The sequence below is a fragment of the Chaetomium tenue genome, assembly GCF_020726465.1.
Source record: "Chaetomium tenue strain MPI-SDFR-AT-0079 chromosome Unknown F5144scaffold_1, whole genome shotgun sequence".
Lineage (NCBI taxonomy): Eukaryota > Fungi > Ascomycota > Sordariomycetes > Sordariales > Chaetomiaceae > Chaetomium > Chaetomium tenue.
Genome location: NW_027117329.1, coordinates 5,880,769 through 5,894,715, shown reverse-complemented (window position 1 = coordinate 5,894,715; position 13,947 = coordinate 5,880,769). Strand labels below are relative to the sequence as shown.

The following is a 13,947-nucleotide window of genomic DNA, read 5'->3' as shown; positions in this document are numbered from 1 at the left end:
CAGAGCAAGTGAAGATGGAGAGGGTGTCTGTCTATGAGATAGATGTATTTATTACAAAGCACTAGAAGACGCTACTGTCACAGGCCCAAGGCCAAGCAATCACTACCTATCTTAGGTGTTGCCGAGAAGAAGAAGCCCGCTCGCTCGCAATCAACTCTCCATACCACACACCACCTCCACTGGCATGTTCCCTCCACGAGCTAGTCTACTAATACCCCGCCGGCCGATACATCCACCTGGCCGGGTCAAAGATGACCTCAAAGCCCGTCTGCCCGCACGTACCCAGGGCACAGCTCAGGTCATGATAGCCCTCGAGGCCCGTGACAGGCAAATCCTCCTCAGCATCGGTCTCCTCATGCAAGTTCCAGCGCCCCACCTCGCGCCCGTGCCGCGTGAAAAACACATCGGCGTCAATGCGCCCGCCGGCGTCGCGGAAGGTCATGCCGACGCCGAGGCGGTCGCCGCGGGCGAAGGGCGCGGTGAAGGCCTTGCCGCCCCAGCGGTCGTTGATGAACTTGTGGCCGTCGTCGCCGTGCACGGCCAGCGAGCCGCGGTGCCAGCCCGGCATGCGGAAAGAGGGGTAGGGCAGCGCCGTGAAGCCCATGGCCAGGCAGATCTCGCGCGGGTTGGCGTGCGTGAGCTGCACCTCGTAGTAGATGGTCTTGCTGCGCGTGGGGTTGGTGGGGGCTAGTGGGGAGTGCAGGGTCACGGTGTAGAGGGGCGGGTAGGCGATGATGCTGTGGGTGGTTGGTTAGTTTGGTTTGTTTGGTGGGTAGTCAAGAGGAGGGGGAGGAGGTGCTTACGTGGAGTCGTATGCGTTCGAGTCGGTGCTTCCCTGCCAGACGCCGGGCGCGGTGCATGCGAGGGCACCGCGGTACAGCTCGGGCTGCATCAAGCGCGGGTTGTGCGTGTTGAGCGCATGGACGGCCGGGCCATCTAGGGTGATGGGTGCGGTTAGTGGGTGCTGGGCACACCAGTGCTCACCAGCCTCGGCCTCGGCTTCGGTGGCATTGTTGGCGGGGGAGCGATCAAAGCCGGAGAAGAAGCTGGGGGGCGGCGGGAAGAGGGATGTATCCGGCACGACGGCTTCCCTGGGTATTGTTAGTGGTCATTCGAGAGGAATGGGAGAAGGACGCGTACCAGTCATGCTTGGGTTTGTTGTCAGTTGGCGGCGGACCCGGAGGCGGCGCCATGTAGCCCATGTCGTTGTGACCCGGCGGTGGGCCAGGCGGCGGTGCCATGTAGCTCATGTCGTTGTGGGACGGAGGAGGGCCCGGCGGAGGGGCAAAGTCATGGCCGGCTGGGGCCCCGTGGCCGGGAGGCGGTCCGGGAGGAGGAGCGAAGTCATCGCCACCAGTTTGTCCCCGGAACGGAGGCGGTCCCGGAGGAGGAGCAAAGTCATCCCCGGGTCTGCTAGAAGGAACCGGGGGAGGTCCGGGTGGTGGGGCAAAATCATCAATCGGAGGTCTCTGCGACGGGGGAGGTCCAGGAGGAGGGGCAAAGTCATCGCCGGCTGGAGACACCGCGGGCCTTGGACCCGGAGGAGGACCTGGGGGAGCAGCAAAGTCGTCGCCTGGTCTCGGGCCTGGAGGCGGGCCCGGCGGCGGGGCAAAGTCATCACCGGTCGGGTTCACCGGAGGTCGGTGAGATGGAGGGGGCCCGGGAGGAGGGGTATACCCGTGGTTCGGCGATTGCTGTTGTTGCTGTTGTTGCTGGAGGTATTGAGGAGGCAGACTCGCCCTCTTTTGGCCGTCATGCGGTTGCTGGGGCTGCGCGGGTCGGGGCGCCTCGGCCTCGCCGGCGTCATTTTTGCTACCGAAACACATGGCTTGCTTTGGTTGTGTGGTGATGATGTATCGTTGAACGGGGAATTGGGGCGGGAAAGGGAACACAACTCGCTCGGCGAGAATATGTAAGGAAGTTAGTTATTGCTGTTGCGGTCTGTTCTTTCTCAAGAAGTCTAAGCCACAGTCAGGTTCCACACATGAAAGGCGAACTGAGTGTGTTTGTCGTCGGTAATGCAGCCAGCCGGCAAAAACGCGTCTTGGTCTAACTAACCAGATTATGTGCCTTTTCTTGACCGATTCCGTAATCAACACGGCGCGTTCAATGCCCGTAGTCGAATACGCTCTCACGCGGTGAGTGACCGCCTGTCTAGGCAAGTTTGGGGTGGTGCTGATGATCCACTGGTAGGGCAGCGGATGTTGTAGCGAGTGACGGCCCCAGTGACGGCCCCAAGGGCTGTGCCAGTGCGCCAAGAAGGTGTTCCTGAACAGTCATGTCACCCCCACAGTGCTAATACCACACTAACGGGCGGCCTCTTTGAGCCCGCATCGCCTAGAAGGTGACGCCTCCAGGCCAGCATCTTAATTCACCGAGCCGAGAGCCTACAAGGGAGATGAGATAGATTCCAGATTACAGAGACCTTCTATACATGGATGTTCTAGAAACAGGAGGACGGGAGTCACGCTACAAAATACAGTTTTGGTGGAAAAGATCGCTTTGTTAACTATTGTCACCACTTCGTGGTTCTCATCGTTTTGCTATGTACATAACTCATGCATGTGATCTCGGATGTTCTGCCACCGCGACTCCTCCACCCCAAGGGTTCCCGGCCACACAACCAGGACTTCCTTGTGGTTTAAGCACCCCACGCGGATGCCTCCTCGGGTTTAGGGTAGAAGAAGGCCACCACAGCGATAATGACGTAGGTAGACATCAGTAATGCGCCCTCAAGATAGTTACTCCTGCCGTCGAGCACCAGAAAGTTGGTGATGAAGGCCGAGACAAACAGGCAAACCGTCTCGAATAGGGTGAAGTAGAGTGTCATTTGTCGGTCCAAGCCCCAGCCAATGATGACGACCAGGGGCGTGATGAACAGGGCGATCTGGATGGAGCTGCCGACGGCGACGCCGATAGCAAGATCCATTTTGTTCTTCATGGCCACCGTGATGGCTGTGACATGCTCGGCCGCGTTGCCCACGATGGGTAGGATGATCAGGCCAATGAAGATCTCGTTGACGCTGCTTGTCTCGACGAGCCCGTTAATCGAATCGACCATGAACTCGGCGCACACGGCGACCAGGGCGGTCGAGACGAGGAGCAGGATGACAGCTGCGGTGCGCGACAATTGACCGGTATTTTCCACCTCAGAAAGAGCCACTGTAGGGGGGTGAGCCAGCGGGATCTGCGAGGGCATCATCGCACCCGGGGGGCGGTAATGCTGGGTCAGGCGGTCCGGAAGGGAGTTGGTTCTGCGGATGCCGTAGCGCACGCGGGGGACTGGCCCAGTAACGGTGTTCATCGCACCAGTATCTTGAGGCTGCGTGAAGACGGACGGTGCTAAACTGCTGACCACAGGACGGAAGGACATGCTGCGCAGGCCTCGGAAGGGGCTGCGGGTCCGTGGCTCCTCAGTCAGGTTTTGATGGTCGACCGTGTCAGGAGTGAACTCTACTCGCCGAGGTTCGCCGCCCGAACGTTCAGCCTCGGTGTTCTCCTCGACCACGGCCTCGGGGGATTCAGCTATGTGCGACCGGTGCTTGCGCCTGCGGTGCCGGCGTGATCTCGGCAGACGGCGACGGTGGCGCTTTCCATGACGATGGGACCTGTCGTCTTCCATTTCATCACTTGCGCCGCTGCTCAATTTCTGATGAATCCGTGGGCGAAAAGAAGGCTCTTCCGACTTGCGATCGTCTGTCGGAGGTGTACGGGAAACAACGGGACTGTGCTCGCCGGTCTCCGAAGAGACCACACTAGATCTCCGGCGACGGCGCATTACCCGTCTCATCCGCCTCGACATGGTGTTTCGGGAATGGTCCGAGTCTGTCGAATCCGAATCACTGTCGGAGCTACTGTCGGAGCTCGATGAGTCGAGCCAATTGGCCGCAGGACCGGGCGTGGCCTCCTCGTCGATAATGTGTTGGGGCGTAGACTCGTATAGGTACGCGTGTGAGAGCAACTGGAAGAGCAGGTATACAATGTATACCAGTAGGAGGATCTGCTTCGAGTCAGCTTGCGGCCACGATAAAGAAGACTGTTAGGGGTGAGGTTACTCACTACGCTGGTGCCGCGGCTGACCTTGAGGGACTGTTCGTCGGCAAGGGCATTGTCACTGAAGGAGGCGTGGAAAGCGGTCTGTACATGTTAGTGTTGTGGCCCAACGCCGACAAGTGTTGAGCTTACTGGCAGGACAAGGCTGATGACGCTCAGACTCAACAGACAGGCGCTCATCTGAGTCACGGTGCTATTGTAAATCTGATATGGTCAATATGAATCCATGTCAAATAGAAGCAGCTAGACACTCACTTGCTCACGGTACCGCAAGCCTCCAAGGAAGAACGACATGCCCAGGATCAGCAGCAAGTTGGCCAAGATGGAGCCAAGGAGCGAGGCCTGGACAATGCGAATTTGATCTTTGACGAGTGCAATGCTGTTAAAATCAGTAGTCAGCAGCGGTTCATGGCCATAGAATTGCAGGTAAAATGCAGGCGGCATGGGCGGTGCTTGCGACAACGTACATGCTGTAAACTGTTAGCTCAAGATGCATATATGGTGCCGGACGACAGCCAGCTTACAAAATGATCAACTCTACTGCGTTACCGAACGTGACATTCAGTAGAGCACCGAGCGAGTCTCCGAGTCTATGGGCTACTGACTCGGTGGCGAAGCTCAGGAGGCCGGCCAGCGGGACGATAGCGACCGCGTTCATGGCGAAGATGACAGCCGGAGGCATGCTGTGAATCTGGGCGACGGCGATGCCGACCGGCACGAAGACGAGCAGCACATTGATCTTGGAAGAGAGCACGATTGCCTTGGTAGTGTGCCAAAAACGCTGCATAACGGGCTTCTTTTCTTTGTTGTTGACATCCTGCTTCTCATTGCCTCCTAAGACAGCCCCCGATTGTGCAGCTTGCGATGTATTGACGGCCTGGCCACTACTATTACTACTGTCGGGTTCAGTAGCCGGCGCGGGTTGGGCCGAAGTGAGACCGGGCCCGCCGCCGCCGGGAGCGCCGCTGGGTGAGGGCGAAGCTGGGTTGCCATTGCTGGATTGGCTAGGTTCTGGACCGTGCGAGCCACCGCTTACGGGAACCGGGTTGGAATTTGGTCTTCTCGACGAACGATGAATGTCGCCATGCGATTTGGTCGGCTGATTGGAAGCTTCCTTCATCGAATTGGGTGTTGGGCGGCAAGATCTCGACGCGTTGGTCGTGAAGTAGATGGCGGCTAGATGGACTGATCGCTGGGTGTGGGCTGAGAGAGAGGCAAGAAATATTGCGTTGTGGCAGGTGGTGTTTTATAGTTATCCTGCTTGGGAAGCTGCCAATCATGGGGGGGTCCCTGCTGGGGCGCAGGCCAGGCATGCCAGGGCAAGTGCATCATTCCGCTTTTGGCAATGATTGGAACGCCCCACAAAGCCAAAAAGCATGGAATCCATGAGATCCACAAGCTCGTCCCAACAACTCCACAAAGAGCATCCACCTGCAAAAGGGCAAGTGTTGGCTTCTTGAATTCCGTTCAACGATGAAGTACTGATACATGCACAGTATTCGTGGTTGAAGTCTATCTGTTCACGACGGCACGAATCTCTTCAACGTTGGCAGATGGCGCAACCGAAAAAGCTCTTATCTCGGAGACCAAGCCTATCCATCGCCAAGCAGCCACAGCAAAAGCTTCTTCGAACTTGGCCTTTCTTGGAAAGCAACTCGCAACAACGCCAAGCCTTACCCAACGGACGGAAGCTTGGAAAACGAATCTCACCGCGAGCCATCATCACCGACGACGCGACTGTGTGGGACTGTAAGATTGCTCGATGCAACACTTGGGCAACATGCAGAGGAGGAGGATTGGCCTGACTGGCCATACAGCCAGGTCAAACGGAAAACATCTTGTCCAGAAGCTTGAAAATGGCCCATCGGTCAATCATGGAGCTGTTCAATGCAACCTGACGTCACAACCATCATGAATCATTTGAGCCACAACTCACGGAGGTCAAACTGGCTGCGCCACGGTGCGATCCACAAACACATGTTGCGTATCAACCAGTAGCCAGCTCATCAAATCATGGAACTTAGTGCTGTCATCATGAGCTGTGGCTGTGAAACTTAAAGTGCCTGGCCGTAGGTACCAAGTAAGGACTGGAACAAGAAATAATAGTAAACATCTAGGAAAAGAAATAGGGAAAGTAAAAAACACCGAAATCAGGTGGGTACTTACGTCCAGTACGCCCTTCATTCGTGCCTGTTCTTTCGCCTATCACTTGAGACCAGATAGACCGCGTTGAGAAATCCGAATAACTTTTTTAAAGCAAGGATTTTGGTTCGTACATCCGAGACATCCTATCCTATCTCGACTTCTTTTATCCAACTGCTTTCGAACTCGGAAGAGAAGGAAATACCGTGTAACCAAACGCCAGGAACAGGGAAGAACCCGCTAAATCTGTCCATCATATCCATCAATCATATCTCCATCAAATCATACCAGCCGCCCCCGTCTTATAAACTCAGATCATGAAACGCCAAACCCCTATCATACCCAAAAAAAAAGAGGGCCAAATCAAGCCAACACGACACGCTCCTGTCGCTCAACCGCCCCTCCTCAAACTCAATAGCCTCTTAATCCCCGCCTTCTTTGGCCTCCCATCCATCTCCCCTCCCATCACGCCCCCCTCACTGCCCCCTTCCGCCTCGCCACCCCTCTCACCCATAGCACCACCCGCCTTCTCAAACCCCACACCACCCGGCGCCCCCGCCACCGCCCCACCCATATTCAAATTCCCCTGTTGTTGTGCACCAGGCCCAGGCCCAGCGCCAACCCCAACCCTATCCCCATCATCCTCCTCAGACGCCCCTTCCCCCTCCCCCTCCCCCTCCCCTTCATACTCATACCACAACCTCGGCACCACCAACCGATACGGCACGGTACTCCCGCCCGGATCCCTTGGGCTGATCTCCACATTAAGCGTGACCTCCATGGCGCCCGTGAGGTCGACGGCATAGTCCTCCGGGCGGAAGGTCTTGCGCTGCTTGGCCGACAGCGTCGTGGGGGTGCGGTGGAACGGTTTCGGCACGAACTCCCCCTCCTCCGTCGCGGCGGTGGCCGGCAGCGGCGGTTTGGCTTGTTGTTGTGGTGGGGGTTGTTGTTGTTGTTGGGGGACGGCAAACCGGGTGGTTGGGCTGGGGGCTGCGCTGGTGGCCGCGCTCGCGCCGGTGATGATGGGTTTGGGCGGGACGGGCGGGCGGTAGTCGTCCGAGTAGCCGCCGCTGGAGGGTGGGGCGGGCGCGGGCTTGACCGTGAAGAAGCCCTCGTCGCCTTGGTCGTACTCGCTGTTGTATCCGCTGGGCTGGGTCTGGGCGTAGTCGCCGCCTAGGCCGCCGCGCATCCCGACACCGACGGGGGCAGAGCCACCACGGACATGGCCGCGGTGCTGTTGCTGGTACTGCGGGTCCTCCTCGTCTGTGTCCGCGCCCCACGTGCCGTTGATCCCGCCGTCGTCGCGCCTACTGGCGGTACTGCGACGGCGGAAGAGCCCGCCGATGCGGCTCGACACGGAGGTGGAGGACATGGTGCGGGTGAGGAACCCGGGTTTGGGCGGGCCGGGCTTGCCAATGTCGTCGGCGCTTGCGGTGACAGCGCGGCGGGAGAACGACTTTAGGAGACCGCTGGATATGGGAGGGCGGGATCTGTCTTTGGGACCGCCGTCGGGCCCGGTGGTTTTGGATCTGGAAAGACGGCGGAAGATGCTGCTTCTCCGTTTAACGACTCCCCCACCGAGCGTGATGTCGTATGCTGACCCTCCCGGCGTCGGCGGGGGCGTCTGGCCGGGCACGTACTGGCGGATGGCGCACCAGTTGCGGTGCGGGAGGAGATGGTTGTTATTGCGGGGCTTGCCGTCGACACCGTGACCAAAAATGGGAATCATATCCTCGTCTGTTTCCTTGTCGAAGTGGTGCACCTTGTTGCGCTTGTTCAACACATCCGCAAGCAGATCCGGCGGCGGCGTGTTGACAATGGCAGACGAAATGATGTTAGGGATGTAACGGAAATCCTTGTGTTTGGCCAGGCCAAGCTTGGGGTTCGAGTAGAACTGCCCGATCGCTGCAAGGTGAACATCACCGCTAGGGAAAGTCAGTAACAGCCACTTCCGATGAAATCTCCCAACACTCACCTCAAGATCGTAACGCGGATTGACTTGTCCGCGGCCAAATCCTGCAAGTCCTCAATCACGAGGGCGCGCTCCTGCTTGTGGTTCTTGGCCGTCCAGTGGTCATCGAGGTCGTCAAGAACCTCAACGCCGCCGTCAAAGCGGTTGAGCAGGCCTCCAAACATGCCCAGCTTAGCGAGCGCCTTGACAGGGTCCATAACCCGAGAAGTCAAGCTAAGAATGTCAGCATGGTTATTCTCAAGACACTTTCTGCGAAGCAACTCACATGTTCTCCAGCCACACTAGCCTGGGATACGCGATCGGCACACCTAGCACCACCAGCAAATGCTCAACCTTCCCCTTGTCGATCTCCCCATAGCACCGGTCCATAATCCGCTTCCACGTATCCTCCCGTATCACCTCGTCACGCGTCCGCTCGGTCCGCGAATCAACCGCCAGCAGCGCGACCTTGCCACCCAAGAACATGAACAAGCTGCGGCTGAGCTCGCTGATGTACGGCCCCGGGCGCGTGCCAAGAATCCAGCTCGGCTCCGTCTTCTCCGTCTCGGCCATGACGCTCTGGTGCTGGAAGAGCATGTAGTACTTGAACCCGACGTTGCCGAGCCCCGAGAAGACGGGCGAGTTCATGAAGTGGTGGGGGTACGAGCCGAACCCGTCGATGATGTCGTGGTCGTCGTACATGTTGACCATGGGAATCTGCGAGTTGGCCATGCCGAAGAGACCCTGCGAGAACCACATGCAGTAGCGCTCGAGATAGAAGTTCTCGAGCTCAGCCTGCATCTCCGGCGTGAAGGGCGCGTTGTGCTTGTGTAGTGGGTTCTTGGTCATCAGCCACTCCTTGAAGATGGTCGTGTCCTGCATGCATTTGTCGTTGTAGATCTGGTCGCCGCCGCCAATCATGACGTGGAACGGCTGGCTCTGGTGGCTGTTCAACACGTCGCGCCACATCGGGTCTGGCCCGCTGAACTGGTTGGAGTCAGCGCTCAGGCTGAAGCCGTTGCAGCTGTGGAACATGATGTTCATGCTCTGGCCCTTGGCGGGGACCCAGAAGCCCGTCGAGGGGCCGCGGTTGATGCGGTACGCGATGCGTTGCTGCTTCTCCCGGAGCTCGACCTCGACGTTGAATCGCCAGAAGGTGTAGCCGCGCTCGGCGTGCAGCCTGAAGCCGCGGATATCCTTGTACTTGCCGGCCTTCTCACCGTCCATCTCGGCCCGCTTCCTACGAGCGGCGAACGAGCCCGGGGGATCAACCATACCGTCGGGCAAGGGAACCTCCGGCGGGCTACGCGACCTCTCAAACAGCCCTTCATCCGTCTCGGTCCTGGAGACGTCTTTGACCTCCTCGAGGTGGTCGACCGGCCGAACGTACAAGGTCTCGCCCTTCCGGCCGAGCTTGGGATGTCCAGCGATCGGGTCGATGTACTCGGGGGCCAGGTCACCCTGGACCTCCCTCGGCGGCGGCGGGAGCAGCTCAATCGGCTGGGCAAACAGTCTGAGGATAGGCGCGATGTCGTAAGACGAATCGGCATCTGTCGTCACGATCATGATGGAGCCCCTCCAGACTTCCCGCTCAAGAGCAGCGCCGGTCCGGGTGAACCGGTTCGGTACCCGCTCATGTCGAATACCACAGTAACGCAGCAGCGGGCCGCACTTGAGATAAAGCGGCGGCTTGAATCTCGTCGGAGCTAGACACAAATCAAGTTAGCTTGCTCCCTCGAAAAGTATGAGAAACCAAAGAGCAGGGTCTTTGTACAGGTGTATGGCAAGGCTACTCGGGAGAAGGCAGCATCGTTGCTAGACAACGAAAAGCAGCCCAGACTGTCTTGGGAATCGTTCGCGGAAGGACTCGGGCTGAAGGGACGCAACCCGTCCCAGCGCTTAGCGCGGGCCTTTGCTCGCCGAGAAGCGAGGTGTTGAGGCTCGAACACGGAACCGGCACCAATGCTGCTGGTGGACAGCAGGCTGAAGTTCCCGCTCTGCACCTCCCGAATGCTAGGGTAGACTGCTTGTTTATTAGGGGTACGCGTACCGTTGTTTGTCTCATCATATTCTCCTTCAAACGCCTCCGCCTTCTTCGGCCGTGACGATAGGCTGTTGCTCCGCAACCGGGACTGCGATGTCTCCAACATCGCCGTGTTCTTCTCCCCCGGGGCCGGTACGTCGTCGAGGTCGAGGAGACCGCCAATAAGGGACCCTACATTCGCCCCCTTCCATTCTTCGAGGTACTGACTCGGTTGGAATATGCCCTGGCCGGGCTGGAATTTGTCGCGGGCGTTGTAGAGGATGTCCGATACGTGGTGCCGTTGCCCGCTAGCATCAATGTGGGTTTCGTGTTCACTAGGAGGGCCGGGATAGGGCGGGTGTGCCGCTCCTCCGGGAGGATATGTTGGAGGGTTAGTGGCCCCGGCAGACGAAGGCATAGCCCTGAACGAGACAGCGTGCTGGTCTCCATCCGTTGCCGCCGTCTGGGCCGAGGAACGGCCCAGGATTTGGTTAGCCTTTTTCTGGCTAGGTGTCTTGGTCAGTTTCCCCGTAGACGGGTACAACATAAACTCTTCTGCAAAGTCATCATTAAGGGGGTCGGTGATTTTGCTCGGGGGAGCCCTGGTCGCTGGCTCGAATTGGCGGCGCTCGGGGCGGTTTGCGTTGGCGGGTCGGGTGTTGATGGGCGTGACGGGCCCGCCTACCACCCGCGGAGTGTGCGCAACTACCTCGCCCGTGTTGTAGATTTCGTCCGTCTCTGAGATGCGATTCGGCCACATGTCGACCGGGGGGTTCTTCCTCAGCTTGTTGTTGGCGCTCCTCGGTGGAGTGCGGCCATCGGGGTTGGCCGTGGGGGTCGTCTCCTTGGAGGCGGGCGAGTCGAGGCCGTTCGGAAGTTTTGCGTCGGTCTTCGCGGCACGCTCGCGAAAGCTGAGGTTGCGCTGTGGGATCCCGGACGACTGGGTTGGGACGGGTATCCGTGACTCGGGGTTTGCCGCCCTCGGGGACGGCCCGCCGGGTGCGCTCTGTCTCCGCCCTTCATCGGGAGGGTTCTGCGATAGGGGCCCGTTGTTCTGCGCGTTCTGCCCCGCAGGAGGTTGCACCGGTCTTGTGGGTGTTGACGGGATGATGGGGCCATCTCCGGTCGTCCCCGGGGGGGCTACCTCGCGCAAGCGCACCTCCTGCGGGCTGTTTTCGTCGTCTTGCGAAATCTCCCCCTTCGCTGCTGCCCTCTCTCGGGCCGCCCTCTCAGCAGCCTCGACACGCGCCCGCTTATCCTCCTTGGAGATGCTGTCAAGCGTCAACTCAAGCCTTTGCAGTGGTGAGCGGACGTTGGACAAGGTTTTGGGCCGGTCTGTTGCGCTGGTGGCCGATGCCCTCCGAGCGCTCCTCTGCAGCGACTGCTCAGCCGCGGACGTCCTCCGCCGGCCATTGGGCAGCGGGGACATCCTGCCAAGGGTTGGATCGGTGGTGACCCTCTGGGGCCGCGGCATGGCGGATTCTTCCAACATGTTGCGGGTGCGGTCCGATACCGGATATCTCTCCTTCCGGCGGTGTTCCTCGGTCTCCCTCTGACTTCCTTGGCGACCAATTCCTTGGGGCGACGGCGGATACTTGGAGCTCGAAGGCGGAGCGCGTGGTACGTCGGGAGCGGTGGGGGGTGGCGGGACGGTCACGGCAGCATACTCGGCGTCCTGTTCCTGGTTTCGACTCCTCCGCCTGCGACGGTTCTCGACCAGCTCGGGCGGGTATTGGTCGGCGGCGTAGGGGAGAGAGGGTGGTCGTGGGGTGAGGCCCTGACCCTGGAAGCTGGAAGCGGTTGGCGACACGAAGGGACTCAGGGTCGAATCGGTCGGCGCATCGGATTTTGTAGTCTGGACGGAGATGCGGTTCGATCGCGGGTGTCCCTGTGGCGGGGCATCCAATGACTGGCGACGATCCGTCAACGGGTCCTGGTCATCAGACAAGCGGCGGGCTCTGGTTTGACCCGCCTTAGGGGGTGGGAGCTGGCCCCAGTAGGGAGCAGACATGTCGGGCGGTTGGGTTGGAGCAAGGCGCGGGAGCTTGGATTCGAGCTCGGCGCCAGGCTGTATCGAATGGACTTGGTGGTCCTAAGGCTCTTTGTGGGGTGAGTTGACCGCTGGTCGGGGAGTCAATGCCGGTGCACAGCTATTGCTCAAGCGTTGCCATTCGTCCACGCTCTGCGGGCAGCCATACCAACCAATATTCGCAAGACACATGCACCTTCGGGCTCGAGAAACCGTGACCAGCGCATGCCCCGGGGCTGTCGGCCAGTTATACTCAACTTTCTGCCAGGGCGGGAGGTCGGTAGGTCGGCCACAACGTGCCATGCAATCGAAGTGGCCGGGGTGGCCCTGGCGCCAAATGCTGGCTTGAAGCTGGGTCACAGCAGGGGGGCCAGCCAGTGTCAGCGCCAGACTCGGCCAGGCGAGCTGGGGAACCACTGAACCACTGGGAGCTTGGGCGGAAAGATCTGGCTTGGCGTGGTTGGGCTGGCATTGACAAACCCTGATTGACGAATTTTGGCAGGGCAGGCAGGGGTCGCCCAAAATCAGAAGGCGGGAAGCCCACTTGGTGCCCACATCTCCGGGTGCTTGGCGAGCCTCAACAACTCACCTTGGTTCGACCGCATTGCCGAAATGCTGGTGGTTGGCTGCCGATTTGTGCGACAAGCGGGAATGCCAGGAATGAGATGGGGGATTTGGGGTAGAGTCGTCGTCGTCGCCTATCTTGACCACTGATGATGGCTTGCGAGATGTCTGGGGGTTCCTCTCCATTCCATCAGACGCACATGGCGCCCACATGGAGACGGGACGAACCGACCCATGACAGATTGGACGACGATTGCGAAAACAAGATAGGTTCGGCTTTGGATGACTCGCTCCCGCGCGCAGACTGGGAGATCCCCTGGGCTAGCTGGCAAGCGCGTATGTACATGTATGTGCCTGTATGTGCCTTACACACAGTGTTGGGTCAGGCGGGGGAGGGGGTTCGACTCGGCCACATATCGGGGCACGTCATGGATGTCTCTTCCCATTTTGCACCCGCCCAATGCCGGCTCCCGCCTATTGCTTCATCCTGAGTCGCCTTCTTTGCTTGTGTGACCGTGTGTTATCCCGGCTGTTCACTTTGATTCACTTCGTACATCTCTAGATTACGAGTTCGAGGCAAGAACCCCAAAAACGAGTCCAGCTTGGGTACTCGCAAACCGCTACCATGGACCATGACTCTCAGGGAGAAGGAAGTGTTTCTAGGGCTCGATACAGAAGTATTCCTAGCAAAAATGGCATAACGGTAAAATGCCGCCGTTGCGGACGGCTCTCGCATTGAAGTTCCGGCGACAAAGAATCGGGACCGAAACTCAACCTGGACTCGACTCCCATGAAGCAAGCCCAGGCCCTCATTGTCAAGCACTGACCTTGGACAAAGTTGGGGCGTTACCGGCAACACTGTGTGCCATGATCAAACCAGCCGCCTTCGGAAAATAAATAACTCCATAATCCTCTATAAGAAGAAACCGGAATTAAAACATTCCAGGCACCGTGTAAAGTGGTATCTGAAGTGATGGGATACCCGGTGAAGACGATGAAGTCGTGCTGCTCAGCTGTCAAGGGAGACCCGTTCAGACTCTCCAGCTGAGGCTTGGCACTCGCCCGCCATCCAGCCTGCGAGCGGAATATCCTTTGATTGGCAGACCATTCATGGCCTCCCGCTGGCCAAAAAAGGCCGAACTCGAAAAAGTGTTGCAAAAATCAAGAAATAGACAAAAGTAATAG

General features: G+C 58.9%; 3 protein-coding genes across 3 annotated transcripts; all 3 read right to left on the bottom strand.

The window, feature by feature from the left end:
• Window positions 1-208: 208 nt before the first annotated feature.
• F5144DRAFT_589477 (uncharacterized protein) lies at window positions 209-1,826 on the bottom strand (the record flags this gene model as incomplete). Its single annotated transcript, XM_066790043.1, has 3 exons — window positions 209-737; window positions 804-936; window positions 1,178-1,826. The coding sequence occupies 3 exons, from the start codon at window positions 1,824-1,826 to the stop codon at window positions 209-211; spliced, it is 1,311 nt and encodes a 436-aa protein (XP_066649492.1).
• A 434-nt stretch (window positions 1,827-2,260) lies between these two features.
• On the bottom strand, window positions 2,261-5,349 carry F5144DRAFT_558752 (Sodium/calcium exchanger protein-domain-containing protein). Its single transcript, XM_066788098.1, has 5 exons — window positions 4,578-5,349; window positions 4,309-4,432; window positions 4,186-4,257; window positions 4,060-4,137; window positions 2,261-4,000 (listed from the first exon to the last, which is right to left on the bottom strand). Exons 1-5 carry the CDS (start codon window positions 5,171-5,173, stop codon window positions 2,642-2,644), a joined length of 2,229 nt encoding a protein of 742 aa, XP_066649491.1. The 5' UTR covers window positions 5,174-5,349; the 3' UTR covers window positions 2,261-2,641.
• Window positions 5,350-6,255: 906 nt separating this feature from the next.
• Window positions 6,256-12,277, bottom strand: F5144DRAFT_79934 (uncharacterized protein). Its single transcript, XM_066793430.1, has 4 exons — window positions 9,921-12,277; window positions 8,433-9,852; window positions 8,171-8,380; window positions 6,256-8,120 (listed from the first exon to the last, which is right to left on the bottom strand). The coding sequence occupies exons 1-4, from the start codon at window positions 12,178-12,180 to the stop codon at window positions 6,587-6,589; spliced, it is 5,424 nt and encodes a 1,807-aa protein (XP_066649490.1). The 5' UTR covers window positions 12,181-12,277; the 3' UTR covers window positions 6,256-6,586.
• Window positions 12,278-13,947: the final 1,670 nt, after the last annotated feature.